The following is a 21,028-nucleotide window of genomic DNA, read 5'->3' as shown; positions in this document are numbered from 1 at the left end:
TTTGGTACAAGTCATAGTTGTTGGCCGTGTGTTAGGTGTTAATGACCCAACAACATATACTAAGTCAGGTGTCTTTTAAGATCAGATCGCAAAAGTATTGTTTGCAGGAACCTACCACTGCTATCTTCACCAGGAGCAACGAATGGTTCAGACTTATAAAGCCCGACTTACAAAGCTTCCTCCCTCTGTTCCAAGGCGTTTGCCCCTGTCTTGCCCACATCTGGGCCAGGCTGTGGGCCTTTGGGGCGCGCGGGCGGCGCCTTCCGCTGGCTGCGCAGGGCGGCCGGCAGGTGGCGCCCGACCCAGAACGCCGCAGCGCGGGGAGCGCGCGCCAGGTGCCCTGGGAGGGGCGGAGGTAAGCGGCCGCGGCCGGTGGTGGCCGCCCGCGGTCCCCGGCTGCCTTCCCTGCTCGGCACCTCCTCGGCGGCAGCGGCTCCTCCAGGCGCCCGCGCGTCCGCGTCCGGCCGCGTCCCGCCGCGCTCAGAACCGCCATGGAGGCGCAGGCACAAGGTGAGCGGTCGTCCGTCGCCCCCGGGCAGGTCCGGGGCGCCCGGGGAGCCGCTCCGCCTGCACCGCCCAACTTTCCGGTCGGGCGGACGGGTAGGTGGCGGCCCGCGCGCCCCGACCTGCGCTCCCACGCGCGCCCGCGGACGGATGCTGGCTGCCAAAGTCGGGACCGGCCGTGGGACGGGCTGTCGGGGAAGGGTAGGGGCTGGGACCCGGGGTGGAGCGGTCCCGCGTGGGCAGGCGGCCTGGAAGGCGCTGCCCGCCGCCCCCTCGACCCCAGCCTGCGCGAGCCCGCGGGACCTGTTGTGCGCGTGGGTCCCGGGCCGCGCAGCGCTCGCTGCCCCGGCCGGGGAGAAGGGCGGGCGCGGCACCTGGCCGAGCGCTCGCGTCCTTCCTTAGGGTCCCGGGTGGGGACGGGGGCAGCGCGGCGAGGTGGGGTGTCCTTCCCAGATACTCGAGTCTCCAGCCCCCAGACCTCCTGCAGACAGGTGCCCGGGTCCCGGGTCTTTCCTCCTGACTATCTGCCTTCCAGCTGGGCGACTGCGGGGCTGCGCTGGACGCCCGGAGCCCGCTGGAGCGTGGACCGCTGAGGGATGGAATGGAAGTAAAGGGCCCGAGGGGGGAGAATGTGGAGCCACAGAGAGGGAGGAGGCCAAGGGCCTGGGGTGTCACCTAGGGACAACACCCAGGAGTGGGCTGCAGAGTTCTCCCTTTAACACCATCAGAAGCCCCTTTCACCCGAGATAACTTTTAGCCTGATATTTTTAAAAAGTTCTAGGGACAAAAAGCTTCCCTAAAAGAGGGCAGTTTGGCAGTGCCTGAGCCTGGACTCACCCAACCGGTTTGCTGCCAGGATCACAATCTTCCGAGCAAATGAACCATATTCATTGGTTTCGTGATCCAAGATTATGCCAGAATTCTGCAGCTTCCCATGTTATCTAATTAAGAAAGGACAATTCAACCAAGGATGGAAGCCTTTGGTGTCAAAGAAGAAATCCTTCAATGATACTTAAGGAGGATTTAGTCCAGGACCCTGAAAGAATTTGTGGGGACCCCCGCACGTGGTTATGCAATGGGAGAGAGAGTGAGCTTTGTGGGAAGCCTGTGAGCAATGTTGGGGGCAGTGTATGTAAAGCCTCCAAAGAGATCCGGTGTAGGGAGGCTTCTGGTGAAGCCCATCTCCCTCCCAGGATTCTTCTTGAAGCCTGGCACGTGAGATCAGATCAGAGGAGGTGAGGTGAAGGGTGAAGAACGTGACCAGCCTAAACTGACCTAAAAGACTAGGTGTTACAATGAAAGGGTTGTGATGCCTGACTAACATTCTGGTCAGCAGAGACTCTTACTCAAGTTCAAAAGTGGAAGTGGAGGCCTTTACCCTTGAACTAAATGGAGCAGGTGGGCTCAACATTAGAGCCTTCCCTCCTGACTTACAGATGAGGTTTGGAGAATCTTAAATGCATTGCACCTCCGAATCCGTGGAAGATGGATTCCAGGATCTTCTATAAGACATAATGACAATGGAGAAATGACTACATGTTCAGACATTTTTTTTAAAAAACTATTTCTGGTCTGGGGTTGGTTGGATCCAAGGAAAAAGACCCTGTGTGGCTACTGAGAGCGGAGTAAACTACTGGCTGACACCATATTATTCATTGAGGTGAGAGAAGCATTGTAGTAATTAAAAACTGTTCATTCAAATTCTGGAAACATCTGAAACTGCAGGTTGGGAACCACCAACACTGCTGGTTTGTGATACTGGTTCACTTGTGAGCAAATATTTTATTCAGTTTTTTTTTTTTTTTCCACAAACCCAATGTGAGGAAGAGAAAAAAAATATTTCTGTTTCAGAAACTTACAGTATAGTGAGAGATGTACTAACTTGGTAGTTATTTCTCAAGCTAAAATGTAAAACTGTCACATGTTAATGGTAGGAAAGGAGCCCACATAATGCACCAACAGCACAAAAGATTTGGGCCTAGTAGATGATAATCAAATAAATCAGACTGCCAGGTGTGGTGGCTCATGCCTTTAATCCCAACACTCAGGAGGTAGAGGTAGGAGGATCACAGAGAGTTTGAGGCCACCCTGAGACTACATAGTTAATTCCAGGTCATCCTGAGCTAGAGTGAGACCCCACCTTAAAACAAAACAAAACAACAAAACGTCAGGCCGTTTCTTGTATTCCTGTCTTTGTTTTCAGTGCTTGACTCATGCCATGCACATAGCACCCTGGGAGGCAGGTAGAGTTCTTATTCCCACTCTACGTAAGAAACACACACAGAAACCAGATTTCTTGTTTATGGTCAAACAGGTAATGAGTAGCTAAGACTGTGCTGTGAGTGCCCATCCCCAGTCAAACCCCTTGACTTTTAAAGGAAAGGTAAACTTTGGTCCTACCTACTTCTCTAGCTGCTCTTTGACAGTCCCACCTTGTCCTGGATGGAACTTTTGTTTATGAGGCAGACTAAATGAGTGTTTGACTCTTAAGTTCTAAGATAGTCCTGTGATTTCCAAAGTGTAAGCTTTCTATGGTTTGTTTTAGAATTATTGGGGCTGGGGACAGACTGTCTTTTTCCTTTTTCCTCTTAATGTACAAACAAGCAAAAATGTGTGAGGTTAAGCAGCCAGTCCCTGGCTGGATGCCACCTTGCTGGATGCCATCCATCGGTGCTGTGGATGTTATCTGCACATTCTTCTCAATAAATGCAGCAGCAGGTTCTAGAAAACCTCTTGAAAGTGAAATTCTCCAAATATGTTCATTGATTTTGTGAAAGAGAAGAAGACATTCTAGAGTTGGTACTATGAGAAGCAGGAACTATGAGCAGAGCAATTCAACGATAATGGGCTGACGAACAGACTGGAGTGGGGAATCCAGAGGAGAACAGAATTTCTGCTTGCTTCCCATTGGACCTGGGGTGTTTTGCTTTTCAAAATTAATGTACAGTCCCTGCCTTAATCTGCTTCCACTAGAGGTGTCTCAATTTTGCCACAGGGATGCATGCTCAGTTTTTGAATTTTGATCATTTCCTGGGCTTGTGACAATGCGAAAGAATATTTTATGGCTTGGTTTTAAATTATTCTCCATAAGGATCACCTGCTGAAGGCTTGGCTCCCAGTTGGCACTTGTCATCATTCAGAAATTTCATACTTCTGCAGGCTAGATGTCCAAAATCACTTTGACTGGACCAAAGTCACATAGTTGCCCAGGCTGGAGTGTGAGAACTTGCTCCTTACCTCTCCTGTCTTCTGGTGGATGTGCACCTTGTTTAGCAGTTTACTGCCTGCCTCTCTGCTTCCGAGTCACATTGCCTTCCCACTTCCTACTGTACCGAGTATTTCTGCTTTGCTCTTCAAGAATATTTGTGATTATATTAAGGATCAACCTGGGTAATACAAGCTAATTTTCTCAGCTTAGAAGTCTTAAGTTAACCATCTCTATAAAGAACAATATTCATATAAATTAACATTTACACTTTCAGAATTTAAGACTTGAGGGCCATTATTCACTCTACCACAATGACTCCCTCTTCTAATCAGACACTTAATTCAGGAGAGTTCCTTAAAGCCCATGAATAACATAAAGTAATAAACATTGGATTATTTACTACCTGTTTGCCAATCCTACTAAAATGACAATGTCTTATTACATTACATTGTACTTTGCTCACGGGACATTTACTGACTTTCATCTTGTCCCAGGAAGAACTTAGGCAATTTACAGGGATGAATAGGTAAAACTCATCAAGTTAGCATAAATTAGAAACAGATGAAAGAAAGTAAGCAAAGATATCAACAGAAAATGGAGCAGGAAATGGTGATCTACAAAATTCAGGAAGTTGTATGGTTTTTATTTACATTACATTGCAAATAAACTACTACTTTATAGACAATAAAACCACCCCTCTTCCCACTGTCAAACAGCAACAGATATAGTCTCCTATATCGATCAGATTACTTTAGGAAAAATTTTATTTTGCATTTCTATTCAAAGTTCATATTACTCTTCAGGCAATATAATTATAAACTTTAAATAATCAAAGCTATCTGTTATATATTTGTTTTCTGAGTTTTAAAGAATGTTAAGACTACTGTTGTCATCAATTCATCAGTATTCCCCCTATCGTTCTGTTTTCTCTGTGACTAAAAATACTGAATAGATGCTATATATGTTGCTAGTCATTTGCAGAAAAATATATATTCTTCCTATAATTCAAATAGTGATAAAATTAAGGCATACAAATATAGATATTGTGTATTATAGCCAATCTTGAATTGCCCTCCCTACTGTTCACTCAGGTTTTTTGTTGTTGTTGTTTTTTTCTTTGAGGTAGGGTTTCACTCTCGCTCAGGCTCTCCTGGAATTCACTATGTAGTCTCAGGGTGGCCTCGAACTCACAGTGATCCTCCCACCTCTTCCTCCTGAGTGCTGGGATTTTGTGCCACCACTCCCAGCTTCTCACTTAGGTTTTTTTTTTTTTCATGTTAATGAGGAATTTACTTGGTATCTTAAATGCAAATGGCCTAGAAATCGTTTTTTTTTTAATTTTTATTAACAACTTCCATGATTATAAAAAATATCCCATGGTATTACCTCCCCCAACTTTCCCCTTTGAAACTCCATTTTCCATCATATCCTCTCCCCATCTCAATCAGTCTCTCTTTTATTTTGATGTCATGATCTTTTCCTCTTCTTATGATGGTCTTGTGTAGGTATTGTTAGGCATTGTGAGCTCATGGATATCCAGGCCATTTTGTGTCTGGAGGGAGCACGTTGTAAGGAGTCCTACCCTTCCTTTGGCTCTTATATTCTTTCTGCTACCTCTTCTTCATTAGACCCTGAGCCTTGGAAGGTGTGATCGAGATATTGCAGTGCTGAGCACTCTAGTCACTTCTTTCTAGCACCATGATACCTTCTGAGTCAATAGTCTGAATAGGCAGTCTCAAACCTTTCTTCAAACAAACCTATAACCAAGAGTCCACTTTGGTGATCTATAAGATTTGCTACTTAATGTGATATAGTGAATAGTAACTATTTTAAAATATTGATTTGCTTGAATATTTCAACAAATATCTATTGATTATCATAGTAGTAGCAAATATTGACCAAGCACTTACTTCTGGGAGGCTGCAGGGTATTCATCGGTACTGGTAAAGTTCCCAGAGTCTTAACAAAACTATCTTGGTTTTAATCCTGTTATTTTTGCTTTAAAATTCATATGATCCTGAGCAATTTGCCAATTTTTTTGGACTTTGGTTTCCTCCAATGTAAGCTGAGGAGAGCAGTTCCAAACTAGTATTGTAATAAAGATTTGACAAGCTAATTTATGCAGGATGCTTGAACAGCACGTGGTGAGCAGTGCATAATGATTATGGTTCCTTTTCTTAGCCTGTGTCAAGAACTGTGTCTTAGAAATTTGTCCGGTAGCTTATTGAAACCCCTGACACTGTGAGATAGATATCTTTACAAGAAGGGAAGTTATAGATCAAACAAATTAAATTAGAAGAACAAAATTTGGTTTTCAGCTCTACTCAGTATATTCCTGTGGCTTTCCATCTTAATTATTGAGTAAGACAGGGTGTCTTACTGAGTTGGCTAGTGTAGATAGCAAGCATATCACAAGAATCCTCCTGAGCACTGGAATTACATGTGTGTGCCGCCACACATGGCATTTATGTGGGCCCTCATGATTATACAGCCCACCAAAGGGAGTTACAGAGTACTAATCAGAACTAATTTACATTGCAGTAGTAATACTAGTGTTTTAGTATTTTATCCTGTGCTGTGTCCTTTTAAAAATGGGTCGTCATGGGCTGGAGAGATGGCTTAGTGGTTAAGCACTTCCCTGTGAAGCCTAAGGACCCCGTTCAAGGCTCGATTCTCCAGGACCCATGTTAGCCAGATGCACAAGGGGGCGCATGTGTCTGGAGTTCGTTTGCAGTGGCTGGAAGCCCTGGCACGCCCATTCTCTCTCTCTCTCCCTCTCTCTCTCTCTCTCTGTCTCTTTCTCTCCCTGTCACTCTCAAATAAATAAATAAAAATGAACAATTTTTTTTTTTAAAAATGGGTCTTCATGTTAGTCACTATACCAAACTCTGAAGAAAACTATACTATTTTTATTTCGTAGGTGGAGAAAACTGAATGAGAGAGTGACTACTCAGATTTCCACATCTCAGGCAACTTGGAAATGTTGGAGCCTAGATTTGAAATCAGATAGTTTGACTTCACACCAGGGCATTTTAGCTACTGTTCCATGCTATCTCTTTACATAGGCATAAATAAGCAGCCACTATACACAGTTGTAAATAAAGACTGTGCTATGTGGTCAAAGAAGTTTTCAAAAGCAGCCTTTAATTTCACTGTCCATACATACATAGGGTATATGCCTTGGAATTTGAAGGTTTCTCAGTATCCCTAAAACTGTTTAAGGAAACAAGTTTGGGGTGAGGGTTGAGTGCTTATTTACCCACAAGGAGCTGGATGAAGATTTCCACAAACTCATACAGTATGTGATTCTCAGAAGTAGTACAGGATCTTATCACTGTTTTAAGGAATATTTCAAACATAGAATAGTTTAGATATTCCATCTGCTGTTCACCCATATCTAATAATATCAGTACTTTACAAATAATTAAATTTATGGGGTCTGTGTATGTATTTCTGGAAATCAAGGTCTATATTCTTTAGACACTGAAAACTGAGAAAAGTGTACCTCTCCCCAAAGTATTTTATTGCCTCATGAATATTGTCACACATAATTACTTACATGAAATGTTTTATTCATGTGACTGGCCCCCAGACATATTAGCAGAATACCTACTTTGAGCGAGTCACAATGAAATTGTATTGAAACATGATTGGAAGACTTATCCTTTAGGCTTCTCTAGTAATGTCTGTGATGATGATCCAGCAGCAAGCAAAGAAAGTGAGGATCTGCCTCAGTCATGACTTCCTTGCCCTCCATGTGGGCAGATGATCACTGTTACTGCTATTCTAGAATTCCCTCAAAGCTGTTTATTAAATTTACTCAGTTATGATCTAATTAGGAGTACTAAAAGTTGACCACAAAAAGTAGAGTTTTAGGGCTGGGGAGATGGCTTAGCAGTTAAGACACTTGCCTGCAAAGCCAAAGGACCAAAGTTCATTTCCCCAGTACCCATATAAAGCCTGATGCACAAGGTGATGCATGCATCTGGAGTTCATTTGCAGTGGCTGGAGGTTCTGGTGTGCCTACTCTCTCCCCTTATCTCTCATTCAAATAAATAAAGTGTAAAAAACAGTGGATTTTCAACCTTGTCAATCTGCAGTCCATGAAATTCTACCAAACACAATGTGATTTATTTAAAATGTAAAGAAGTAAGAATTATCACTTAAGGCACAAGGGAAGGCAATAGAGCATCTGGATGTTTTGAAGTGACTAAAAGGAAGCCTTGGGTCTTCAAGGAAAGATGCATTTTAAACAGCTTCTCACAGCATGAATCCTTTATAAATGTTGTGCTTTGAAGTACAGGAAGTGAAATTCTCAGAATAAAACCACAGATCTTTAGCAATATCCTTAGTCACCAACATATTGCTTCTTTTTTTTTTTTTTTCAAAAGACAAAAATCTGGCACTTTGCTATAGCCAGAAAATGTCCCATGTACTGAAAATGCATATGTATGTTAATGCCTCATCTCATAGTTACCTGTGGTCATCTTAGACAAATTACATTTTCCTGAAATATATCTAAAACATGAAATCCTCTTCAACTCCTTGGAAATTGCACAATATGATTTTCTTATTTCAACCAGACATTTCTTTTGCCAGTCAGTAGCAAGAGCACCTTGTCAGGGATCATGAGAAGCAGAAATGATTCATTTGAAAAAAAAGAACAATTTGGGATGAGGGAAGTTGGAAGGCAACCTCTACAGATGTCTCAGTTTTAGAATCTCTGAATATTGAGTGTTTGTGGCTTTTTGATAATTTTCTCCCTATACATGAATGAGCTGAGTGGAGCAATAATTAGAGCTAAAAACAACATTGTCTATAAATATTTCTCAACATTTTGGCTTCTGAAATGAGTCCATTTCTACATAAAGATGGGAAAAGATGGTTTTTCTTACTTAACAGCAGGACAGAAGGAAAATACAGTCTTTGTCCTTGTTATTCCTCCATAAATATCCCAGGTTTTAAGATATCCATGCTGTCTGCAAAGTCTGTTTTAAATGATTGGAAGGCTCTTGTAAGCACCATAGGTGAGGAATAGCTTTCTCTCCACCCTTCTACATGAACTATGGTAAGGCCTGTGACTTTAGCCACCACAAGTAGGTTAGCAGGAGGAAAGGCCTGCACATTTATTTATTTTTAAAGTTTACTGGCAGTAGGGCATCACAGAAAGAAGTTAATAACCCTAGGACTGGTGAGATTTTAGTGTTTATATACTAGCCTACTAGGCAAAAAGAAGAATTGTAGGAACAAATTAGCAAATGGATTTTTCTTTTAAAGATAATGGGCCCTTAGAGAATCGATGCTAGACAGGATAGTGTACAGTGTCTAGGAAAGAAGGTAGAGGTTTTCCCAGGAAGAGGCTCTGCAACAACTGAGCCCTTTTGGGAGACTTGTTTTGTAGGCAAATAAGGGATTTTAGCAACTCAGATAGCTTTAGCTCAAAATAATTCTCATGGCCAAGTGGCATATTTGAGGAAGCAAGTAGACCCGATTTCCTCCAGCACTCATCACTTGCTCATGGTTCATGCAAGGCATGAATGGCATTGCTGGCAAGGATCTAACATTGTTGGCCTACTATTTCTCTCCCAAGGTTCCAGGTGTTCCATTCTCTACAATACTGTCCTTTAAAAAGAAAATATGTTCTTAGGGTTAGGACTTAGGGTTTTCACCATGAAAACTTAGACAATGGCCAGAAATGAGAGCACACATGTCAATATTTTTGAAATATTATTTCTCTATTTCAACAAACCTACATGGAGAAGATGTGAAGGCTTTTCTGTCCTTCCTCCAGAAGGTAGCTGATTGCCTCGCATGCTGCTTACCATGTGCTTTTCATAGATCACTTTGTACACAGGAAAAAACCCAAAAACAACATTTCAGAAGGTGCTTTGGTACTGAGCTAGTCACTTTTTGTCTCTCTGACATGATACCTGGATATAACAATTGAAAAGGAGGCTCACAGTTGAGAGGTTCTAGTCAGTTTTAGGTCTGTGGCAAGGCAGGAACATCATGGTGGAAGGGCTTGGTGAAGTAAAGCTACTCATGTCATAACAATGAGGAAATAGAAGGGAACAAAGGCTTATTGGGCCCACCTCCACCCAGCCCCATTCCTAGTAGATCATTCAGCATGAACTTACCGATAGATTGACTATTGACAAAGCTAGTCCCCTAATGAAGCAACCGCCTCTCAGTAGTGGCACTAGCTAGGAACTGAGCTTGTAACACAGGGACTGTTTGGAGGATGCTTTATATTCAAACTATAAAAGACATCCATGGGCTAGTAAATCTGTGAGCATCTACAGAGCAAATATACACATGAGAAAACCATAGCATGTGTTTCAAAAAGAAGGGTTGAGTAACAGTAAACAGAAGTTAAACATCCACCTGAAAGAGATTCAGACATACATTTGGAGAATTGGAGTCATTGTGATTTTTTTTCTCTTGACTTGAATTCACTTGATGATTTTCTTAAGATATGGGCAAACAAATCTATAATATCAAAGGCTTCCATTTTATATCTTATGATACAAAAAGCTTACAATTAGATGCAAATTCAGTGTTTATTACTTATGCTAGTCAAGGGCAACAGTATGAAGCTAGTTATATCTAACTTCACCCACCATTAAATCTACTTGTTTACAGCCGGGCGTGGTGGTGCACACCTTTAATCCCAGCCCTCTGAGAGGCAGAGGTAGGAGGATCACTGTGAGTTCGAGGCCACCCTGAGACTACATAGTGAATCCCAGGTCCACCTAGACTGGAGTAAAACCCAACCTTGAAAAACAAAAAACAACAACAACAAAACCCACACAAAATAAAAGAGCAGGAAAAGGCATGGGTAGGTGCGGGCCATAAGGGGATTGGTTAGTTCAAAGGCCCTGCTGATGAATATTTAGCATGTAGTTACATATGGGTGAGTGGGAAAGGGTCACATAAGTAGTGGCAGGAAAAGGTATGGGGTACGGATTGTAGGGGGATTGGCTGTGTGAAGGCTGTTGGCTGATACCTCATTAACATATAGGGATGTGCTGGATAAGCAGCAAGAGGTCACAAGGCTCTGGGAAAAGTGAAACAATGAGGAAATAGAAGGGAACAAAGTCTCATCAGGACATTCAGGTGCCCTGGGCTAGGGGGCGGGAGGGGCCTCACTACTGCGGTCTCAGTCTCTCAATCTCCGACTGGAGGTTGTTGGAGTCAAGGCCTGCTGCTACCTCCTGTAGCCTGGGGCCCTTAGCCATGCCTGACAGCTCAGGCGTGCTTTAACCTTCAGTGGCCCAGGGCCCTTACCTGTGCCCAACAGTTCATTTTCTCTGGGCTGTCTTGTCAAGGTTGTCTATGTAATGGGCAGCTCTGCATGATAGAGACAGCTGTTCTTAAGGGCAGTCTGTTCATTGTTGGGCAGACACTAAGCAGTTTTGCTTACAGCCCTAATATAAATCAAATTGTCTTAATCTCAAATATGATGCTCCTGTAACCCACCCACTGCATAAACAGTATGGGGTCTTTATCATATCTGTCTTTTCAAATTGGGGCCCAGAGAACTGGTGCCATGCTACTCTGACGAGTTCTGCTGCTAGGTGTAATAAATCGTCTTTGTCTATGCCCAGTCTTGAAGTCTTGTGTCTTCCATCAGCACCTATGAACTTGGAAGGTTAATATGTTGGTCTTGCAAGTAAAAGAAAACCTGGCCCTTCACACTTGTGATCCCTGTCCCTAACCCTGTGGTTCTGGAAGGTTCCACATTAGCCCATCTCTGGCTGAGCCTTTGCTTAAAATGAGAAGTTCCTAGGTCTACCAGAGCCTGTGCTTTCTTTCCTAGACCATACCTTGAATGTCTTAGACTCCAAACTTTCCTGCCCAAACAGCCTTCCTTGTATTGTCAGGCCTATATAAACCTCCTGTGGGCAAAACATGTTGCAGTGGTAGTAGCTTGAACATACAGATATTACAACTAGTCCTCAAAGCATGGTTTCTTGACACCATTAGCTTCACCTTGAAACTTGTTAGAAATGTAGACTCGTGAGTCCTGCCCCAGACCTCGTGAATCAGCAACTTCAGGGATGGGCTATCTGTGTTCTAGTATGCCCTCTGTGTGCATGTTTGAGGGATATAGTGCAGACTCTGGATCAGAGCTTGTCCAAATCCATGTGATAAGGTTCCTGTCAGACCCCTGGGTGGGTCCCAGGGTCTTCTGATGTGTGTTATTCACACTCATACTATAGACTGTGGACAAGACATATGACTTGCTTCCTACCAAGAGAATGTGACAAGCATGCTGAGATGTGTGGCTCCCTTGTTGACATTATTCAGTAAGACTCTAGCTTAGCCGGGTGGAGTTCTTCCTATGAGCTGATAAAGTAAGCAGCTGCATAGTACAAGCTGATCAGGCCAGGAAAAGTGGGTAACTTCTAGAAACTGGTGGTTTTCTACTACCAAACCAAGCCAGCAAGCACCAGGGCACTTCATTTCTGAAGCTTTGAGACAATAAATTGTGCCAATAATCTGCATGGACCTTGAGCCCAGTCTCTCCCAGTTGAGCCTCAAGATAAGCCTGTGACCCACTAACTCTTGGTTGTGGCTTTGTGAGACCCTGAACAGAGGACCTGGGTAAGCTGTGCTCAGAGTTCTGATCCGCAGACACTGTGAGAAAATATATGTGTGTTACTCTAAGCAGCTAACGTGCAGTAATTTGTTATGCTACAGTCAGTACCTATTGCAGTCTGTGGAAAGAGAGTACAAGATGTAGGACTTTGTTTATACCCATGCCTTGGGTTCCATCAGTGTTATCACTGGCTGTGTGTGGCTGTTCTCTATGAAACGGTACCTGCTTTCTTGCAGCATTCACATGGACACTTAGCTATTCCCATCTCTGCTCATTGCCTCTTTTCCTTTGTCTTTTGTTTATCAGTGGGTCCCTTTTAACATGCTACACGTTTTCTTTAACTTATTTTGCTCATTTTTTTCCCTTTCCCACTCTCCTATATGTAAGTTCTTCGAGGCCAAGATATTTTACTGTGGATGTAAACATTGAATCTCCAGCTCAAAAAACACTGCTTTCTCGTAGCATAGGAGTTCAGTCAGTGTTTGTTGAATAAATGGAGCCATATTATTTTGAACATCTACAGGTTCTGCATCAATGCTGCTCTAACATCAACATACTTTTCCTACTGTCTTTTTTCAGTATCAGGTCATTGCATAAATTGTAAAAATAAATAACAAGATAACTTAAGCAAAGTAGTTAAGTGAATGGGAAACTGGGATTCTACCTCCCATAAGAAGACTGTGTAGATTCTTGTAAGGCCAGAGTTCATGTACCAAAATGCTTGTTAAACATGACCCTTCATTTGTATGGTCCAGTCTTTTCATAGTCCATGTCTGCCTGGCTGCTGTGTGTTTGTATGTGTGAGCACATACTCCTAGAAGGAATCCAAGAGAAAGGAAGAGTCGAGGTGTCTGTTAATCCTTGCCGCCTTTTCCTTTCACACTTATTTCGATTACAAGGATGTCTTCATTCATTTTAAGATAGGTTGGGTCCACTGCCAGGGAGAGAGAAAGTTCTCGGCTATGAGCCTGATACCTGTTAAAAACATGATATGTTTTCTCTGCCCACATCATTGTTCTTTTTCAACAGCATTGCTATCAAACAGCAGATTAGGATACAGAGCCAGAACACTTGCAGAATATGACAATGAATCCGTTATGACTTGGCCAAGCCTAAACAAGTGAGATTCCAGGTGGCTACACACATGATAAAGACAAGAGGGAATTGTTACTGAGGAAAAGCCTCAACCATACAATATCCTCAGAAAGCCCTGGAATCAACTCGGATATCAGAGGATCTATTAATCACACACTCTTCATAACAAATCCCTCTGTATTAATATATCCACCAAGGCAACTAAATAGGTGCTTTGGATTTACTTTCTTATCATTAACTTAAAAATCACTAATTGTGGAGGTCCCACAGCTGAACAATACACCATCCGTTTCCTGCTAGCTGAGCAGGATAATGTCTGGCTGTGGGCTGTAATCACAGCTGCCTGCATTGCTTGGTAGAAGTTTGAACACTACTTTTGCTAAATACTGAAGTCCACTGGAATCTGATGTGCCACTAAAATTGGCTAGAAGGCTTTGCTCTCTTAACCTTTGGGGGCCAGATTATACTCGGCTTTTCATGTTAACATGTTGAACACTTAGAAATGCTTTCAAGAAGAAAATATCTTTTGAAAACATGCTCATGATCACTGGATAAATACCAAATTTTATCCCAGCCCAAAAAACCAGTAAAAATATACCAGTGCTCTCTTTTGTTCAATGAGCAGCACCCTGTGCCCTGTTCACCCTCTGCTCAGCCCCTTCTGCTCCAGTAATATCCGCCAGCTCAGGGTGAAGTCCCAACAAGAAAGACTTACCTGTGTTGTCATAATTGGCTTACTATACTTCTATTGTTTGTGTGTCATAAGGCCTCCTCCATCCAGTACCAATTTTAGCCAAAATGATTTTTTTTATTTTTATGTTTATTTTTATTTATTTATTTGAGAGTGACAGACAGAGAAAGAGGCAGAGAGACACAGAGAGAGAGATTGGGAGTGCCAGGGCCTCCAGCTACTGTAAATGAACTCCAGACACGTACGCTCCCTTGCATCTGGCTAATGTGGGTCCTGGGGAATCAAGCCTCGAACCAGGGTCCTTAGGTTTCATAGACAAGTGCTTAACTGTTAAGCCACCTCTTCAGCCCAGCCAAAATGATTTTTGACTTGAAGCAGTGTGTAGTCCAAGGGATGTCTTATTGTCCTCTTCAACCCATCTAAATATTTCTTTGTATAGTTGTGTCATGTTGCTGGTCATTCACATCATGGTCATACTCTTTTAGGGTAGGTAACAGGATGAAGAGAGAAATAGCATGCTGGTCTGAGCACCTGGATTCTGTTCAAGGCTTCCTTACTATTGTGCCCCTTCACTCATAGGTCCCCTGTTTACTCACTTGTCACTCATCTTTTACCTGAAAAGGTTGGGTCACATGCCCTCAAGGCCCTGCCTACCTCATTCTGTTTGTTATTTATTTTGCTTTCTTGTGTACATATTCATGTATGTCTGTGGGGAGGATGTATGTGCCATGGCATGCGTGGAAGTCAGAGGACAACCTCCTGGATGTTAATATCTCCTTCCACCTTCTTTTTTTTTTTTAAATTTTTATTTATTTATTTATTTGAGAGTGACAGACACAGAGAGAAAGACAGATAGAGGGAGAGAGAGAGAGAATGGGCGCGCCAAGGCTTCCAGCCTCTGCAAATGAACTCCAGACGTGTGCGCCCCCCTTATGCATCTGGCTAACGTGGGACCTGGGGAACCGAGCCTCGAACCGGGGTCCTTAGGCTTCATAGGCAAGCGCTTAACCGCTAAGCCATTTCTCCAGCCCTCCTTCCACCTTCTTTAAGACAGTCTCTGTTGTTGTTTTGCCACTAGGTATCCACTCAAACTGGCATAAGCTTTGGGATTCTTCTTGCTCTGAGTCTCACTGTCATAGGCATATAGGGATTATAGACACATGTTGCCCTTTTGCATCTGGCTTTATATAGGTGTTATGGATTGAACTCGGTTAACAGTATTACAAACAAGCTCTTTTAACCACTGAGACATCTCCCCATTACTCTGTCTAGCTCATTCTTAACAGGCCTGATAAGTTCCTTCAACACACATTGTTTTGTTAGTGTATGCATGTACATATGTGTGTGGATATATTAAGCTGATCCTTAAACTATATATGCAACCATATCCTATGTGGAAATTTTGCTGATGTATTAGATAGCTTCACTATCTAATTTCCAGATTTTACTCTCATTATAGTGTGATGATTTTTTTTCCTTCCTAAGATAGTAGTGTTCACGTCGGGAAAGTTAAAAAGAAAACAGAAGAAAGCTTAATAAAGGTTCTCTCATCTAAAGAGACTCACACTTGTAGTGAAGAGCATAGCTGTTGCTCTAGATTGGCATTCATTTTCTAATTCAGTTCTTCTTTGCTGGGAGACCCATAACTTACCATGTCTGTCTGCTCACCTGCAAGATGGTGAAAGTGGCTGTGCCTCATAGGTTTCATGATGATGGAGTGAGATGACGCATGGGAAGAGCTTATGATGACAGTGAAAATGAAAGACACGAACTCTACATGGAACAACTCCTGTGCCAGGTTCTGAACAAATTCTTAAGGAAACGTGAATGAAATAGAGTCCTTCCTGCAGCAGTTAATGTCAAGCTGCCATTTAAAAACTTTTTACTGACAATCTTTATACATGTATATAATTGATTTGGATATTCTCCAGTGACTCTCTTCCTCCCCACCCCTCAGACCTCTTCGATGTCTAATATCCCACGCATCAACCATTTACCATGTTGTCTTTCTTTTGCTTGCCCTCCTCCCATCCATGACAACATACTGAGGCCAGTATAGTGCAGGTAAGGACAGCTGCCGTGAGGTCATGGATGCAACAGCTACCTCATGTCCAGAACACAACATTCAAAAGCACTTCTCCCTGTCCTTGACTGCTAAATCTTCCCACCCCTCTTCTTCCATGTTTTCTGAGCCTTCACAGATGTGATAGAGATGTCTCACTTAGTAATGAACACACCACTGTCACTCTTCCCAGCACTTTGATGAGTTTTGAGTCTCCTCATTAGTGAAAATTACTACTTGTGAAAAAAAACTTCTCTGATCAAATGTGAGAGCAACTGTTCCTGACCATAGAATTGAGTACTTATAGGTGATTTTATGGATATAACATTCACATAGCCAAATAACAGTAGTAAATGCTCCTATTTTAATACATTCTTTTATCAGAAAAAGTCTTAGGTTTTTCATACACTACCAACCACAATGTTGAAAAATAACTTTCTACAGCTAAGGAAAAGTGTGCAGGTTGAAGACAGAAATTCATGGAATTTGGACATCTGGCCCCCACACACGTTCTTTGTGGAAACATACTCTTACCTATAAAATTACACTGTGCTGAGAAGACCATTTGTTGGAAATGGTACCTGTGTCTGTGGCTATACCACCCCAATGTGCCTGGTCCTGCAATTGTCCCTTTACTAAGACCAGAGCTGAAGGTATGCACTGTGCACACGCCAAGTAATACTTGTGACTTAGACTCACTTGGAGGAAGAATTGGCAAGTGGGATGTTTTGCTCACATTTCATTGCTTCGCTCATAATAATTTAATAAAGCAAGAGGAGAACATGCCAGAAGTGCTTATCTTTTCACTGAGCAGATCTTATTTCTGGCCTCTCCTGACTCTGATTTGATGCCAACAGCACAGGCTTGCCTAAGCAGTGAACAGCCTGTAAAGAGGTGTGTGCTCAGGGGTCAGGACTTTGCATGTCCTGCTGCTGTCTGTTGCCTAGCAGCACACGGAGGTCTGTGAGCATTCCAAGAAGCTCCTGATGACAAATGGAGATCTCTGTACAGCTATGTCAGGTAATTCAAAGCTAATTAAGGCAAAAATGAAATTTTTGAATATGGTTATGTATATCACATATGTTTATGTTTATGTGTGTTTATCCACTACATCACGTATGCATATATTATAAGGCCTTCACTCAGTACCTTCTATATCAAACTATGTAGAATTTTATATTATGCAGGTACTTTGACTCACTGTAGCTAGAACAATGATTAGTTAATGGTAAGGGACTCCATAAGATTTCTGGGGAAAGCAATGAATTAATTGCTGGATGAATGGTATTAGTACCCCAGCTATTTAGAGTCTAAGGCATCAGGAGAAAAAGGTCAAGGCCAGCCTGAGGAACACAGTGAGCTTAGGGTTAGCTGGGACAATTTGGTGAGATACAGAAAGTAAAACAGGCTTGGACAGGGTTAGGAATAATCTGCAAGTCTGTAGGTTCAATTTCCAAAACTGAAAGTTGGGGATGGGGGAAAGAAAAGAATTCTTTCAGTATTCTGTGTATTAAATGTGTGCTCAATAATGAAATCCTACTGTGCGTGGTGATGCACGCCTTTAATCCCAGCACTCCAGAGGCAGAGGTAGGAGAGTCACTGTGAGCTTGACGCCACCCTGAGACTCCATAGTGAATTCCATGTGAACCTGGACTAGAGAAAGACCTACCTTGAGAAAACCAAAAAGGAAATCCCGAGTTGGGTAGGGTAGTCAGTTCCGCACTACAGTCCATCATGGTTGTGAAGGCATGGTGGCAAGAGCCGTCCAACAGTGTGAGGAAGCAGAGCGATGAATATTTGAGTTCAACCAGCAATCTCCTGCTGATAGTCTAGAACACTGCCTACAATTAAGGGGGTGTTTCCCGTTGATGAACATAATCAGGATAATCTCTCACAGATGCTTCTAGGTCCCATCAAGATGTTAATCAGTATAAGCCATCACAGCTATAGACCAACTTCTAATTTCCCTTAGGGATCATCAGTAAATTCTGCGTTGTTCATTTGAGTTTTTGTTGGATTAGAGTTTTAAAGCTCAAAGTAATCATTGGAGAAATGTTTATTTTACAGAGAAAGAAAAAAAAATTACTCAATTTCTCTCGTCCCCATTAAACACACATGGAGGAAACACTTAGAGACAATGATCAAAGCCAGATGTCCAAAGGATCTGCGTGGTTGGGTTACTGTGTTTTCCTGGTGTTGAGAATGGTGTTGAGAAGGCAGAAGAGAGATTGAGGAAGACACAGCTAACTCACATGGCCACTTGCTTAGGCAGCTTGTTTCTAGAGCTGTTGAAAATTTGGGGTTGGCAACACCTGTTCAGAACATGTTAACCAGACAAAAAGTCTATTAAATAGAAATAAAAGCAGAATAATTTAGTGACATTTTCTTCCATCTTGTACATGTGGCCTGTTCTGCTTAGCTAATTGATAAGAGATTCAAGGAAACATTCAGACTCAGTATACAACCAGAAATTATTGAACTAATTTTGTCAAATGTCACTTTCCTTCCTTGAGTGTGCCACCACCTTCGTGATAGCCTGCCGAGGTTCAGCAGTTCAAAATATTGATGAGTACAGATTCATTCACCTTCAAATTTCAGGGACCTTTCAATGGGAGGGTAATTTTTAGCTGTGTTGAGAATTTGGGGCAGAAGAGATTGCCTACAGAAATATGTGGGTTTTTTCAATTTCATAGAACCCAATATGGACATTGTCAAATGAATATTTGTGTTATTGTTAGCGTATCCTAACACAATAACAAAGGGTCATTTTTAAATAAGTACCCAAGAAAGACTATAATTTAAAACTGTTCCTACTGCAGACTCTAATCCTAATCCAAATAGATACAGTAACTCGGATAGCAGTTATTTGCTATTGTTGGCCCTGGTCCTGTGGATCCTCCCATCTTTGTGTTGCACTGTCCCTGACATGCAAGTACGTATGGAAAAGACTACTACACCTTAACTTTTGAACTTTGTGAACTGTTCATCCATACATCAGAGATTGGCAAGGCTCTTGCTTGGATATAATATCTAGCATACCATAGACATTTTCTGACTTTTTGTTTTTCAAACCCATTTCTCATGTTAGAGCATGGGCTCAGGTGGTCTTGTGCACCTGGGGAACTGTACTTCCTAATTTTCATTTATCAGATCCCATCAGTGCTGCTGCCAATGAACTGATTCCCACATGGACGCAGCCCCTGCTTCTTAAACTACACTGCATTCTGAATGTGCTTTATGGGAGCTCCTATTTTCTAACTGGCTAGCATTTTTAGGTACCTAACTTTTATTAATCTAAAACTTAAACATAAAATGTAGTAAATCTAAAATTCTCTTTAGAGTTTCAATATTACCTACAAATTTGCTAAGGTCTCCACTTAAAATAAATGCAAGTTTAAATTACTTATCTAAACATTATAAATCATAACCATAAGCTTCATAGTCTCTCAATAAACCAAATTCTCTCACCCTTAATATAAAATTCCAAATATTCAGATGTCTTCCTAAACACATACTGGTTATAAAGTTTTGATTTATTCACCACTTCATTCACTAATTATTTAAATTATCTGTGTATTAGGCCATGTTTTAAGCTCTAGAGAAAAACACTACCAAGTGCTGAGGAGATGGCTTAGAGGTTAAAGGCACTTGTTTGTGAAGCCTGCTGGCCCAGGTTCAATTCCCCAGTACCCATTTGAAGCCAAATGCACAAAGTGGTACATGCATCTGGATTTTGTTTGTAGGGCAAGAGGCCCTGGCATACCTATGTGCTCTCACTCTCTCTCTTTCTCTGGCAAATGACTAAACCTTTAAAAAGATGTATTTTAAAAGAAAAAAAAAACAGAACACACTAGCAAAACAACATTTATCTCTTATGAAACCAGCATTCTAGAAAAAGACTAATCATAACCAACATAAATTAGTTAAACATGTCTTAGGCTAATTTACCTTGGAAAATACTAGGAAAAAAAAAATAAGTTGGTGAAAGAGGAATGTGAAATGGCAGAATGGTTGAATACTTATTTTAAAAACCCTTCCTACCACTGATGACAGACCTAAGTAGAAACATATTTCTGTATTCACAGTCATTTGGTAAACATACTCAGGTGCCACACCATGTCTAGACATTGATAATGCATGCATGAAATCAAATGGATAGTAGGATGTGTCAGCACAGGTAACTATAGAAATATAGGCCCAGTGCAGTTTACTTTAGTCTTGTATTAGCTGCAAAAGTTCAACAATTTCTTTCTTCTCCCAACTTGCCAACCTTTTCCAGCAGAACTGGGAGAATCAGTATGGATGTTCCCCTACACAGTGTCTGGGGCATCAGGACATTTTAGGGTAGCTGGGTTTCATTGGGGAAGTTGTTTTGAACTGTTCTTCTTAGGATCCTCCTGCTAGATCATCCCTTGGAGTCAGTTTTTATCAGCAAGACTATCCCTAAGGCCCCTCTGGCTTTACAGAGAGGTAGTAGTGGATCTGTGTGCAGCTGTGTGTTCTAGAAAACAGTTGTGAATAATGATCATGAGTCACAGGGAGAGAACATAGGTATATATGCTGACTGTCTGAAAGGAGACATGATCATGTTATTATCTATTTGGCTGGGCATTGTGTAATCCCATTTAACATGGATCGGGCCTTCTCCCATGTGGGTGAGCTAATTTCAAAAGCACACGGAGGCCTGGGCTAAGTATGCAAATTCTGAAGAAGCTCATAGCACTGTGTCACTTTTCATGTTGTACGAGGACAAGCTGCCTTTCCCTGGAAGTCGTGAGTTTCAGTCGTGAGCCAAGTATAGTGGGAGTTGCATTTTTTAGGGAGCTTGAGGTAAAGATGAGAAAGCCCCCCTCTAATAATAGCAGA

General features: G+C 42.1%; 1 protein-coding gene across 4 annotated transcripts in view; it reads left to right on the top strand.

Annotated features, from left to right (window-relative positions):
* The first annotated feature begins 404 nt into the window (after nt 1-404).
* The window catches only part of Tpd52l1 (TPD52 like 1), an 88,796-nt gene continuing 68,172 nt past the window's right edge, over nt 405-21,028 (top strand). For all 4 annotated transcript variants that reach the window (XM_045159156.1, XM_045159155.1, XM_012951562.2 and 1 more), the window contains exon 1: nt 405-510. In XM_045159156.1, coding sequence (XP_045015091.1) covers nt 492-510 — 19 coding nt within the window. In that variant the 5' untranslated portion in view covers nt 405-491. The remainder of the gene's footprint in view (nt 511-21,028) is intronic.

The sequence above is a fragment of the Jaculus jaculus genome, chromosome 9, assembly GCF_020740685.1.
Source record: "Jaculus jaculus isolate mJacJac1 chromosome 9, mJacJac1.mat.Y.cur, whole genome shotgun sequence".
NCBI lineage: Eukaryota > Metazoa > Chordata > Mammalia > Rodentia > Dipodidae > Jaculus > Jaculus jaculus.
The sequence above is the reverse complement of the archived record's forward strand: the minus strand, read 5'-3'. Positions and strand labels throughout refer to the sequence as shown.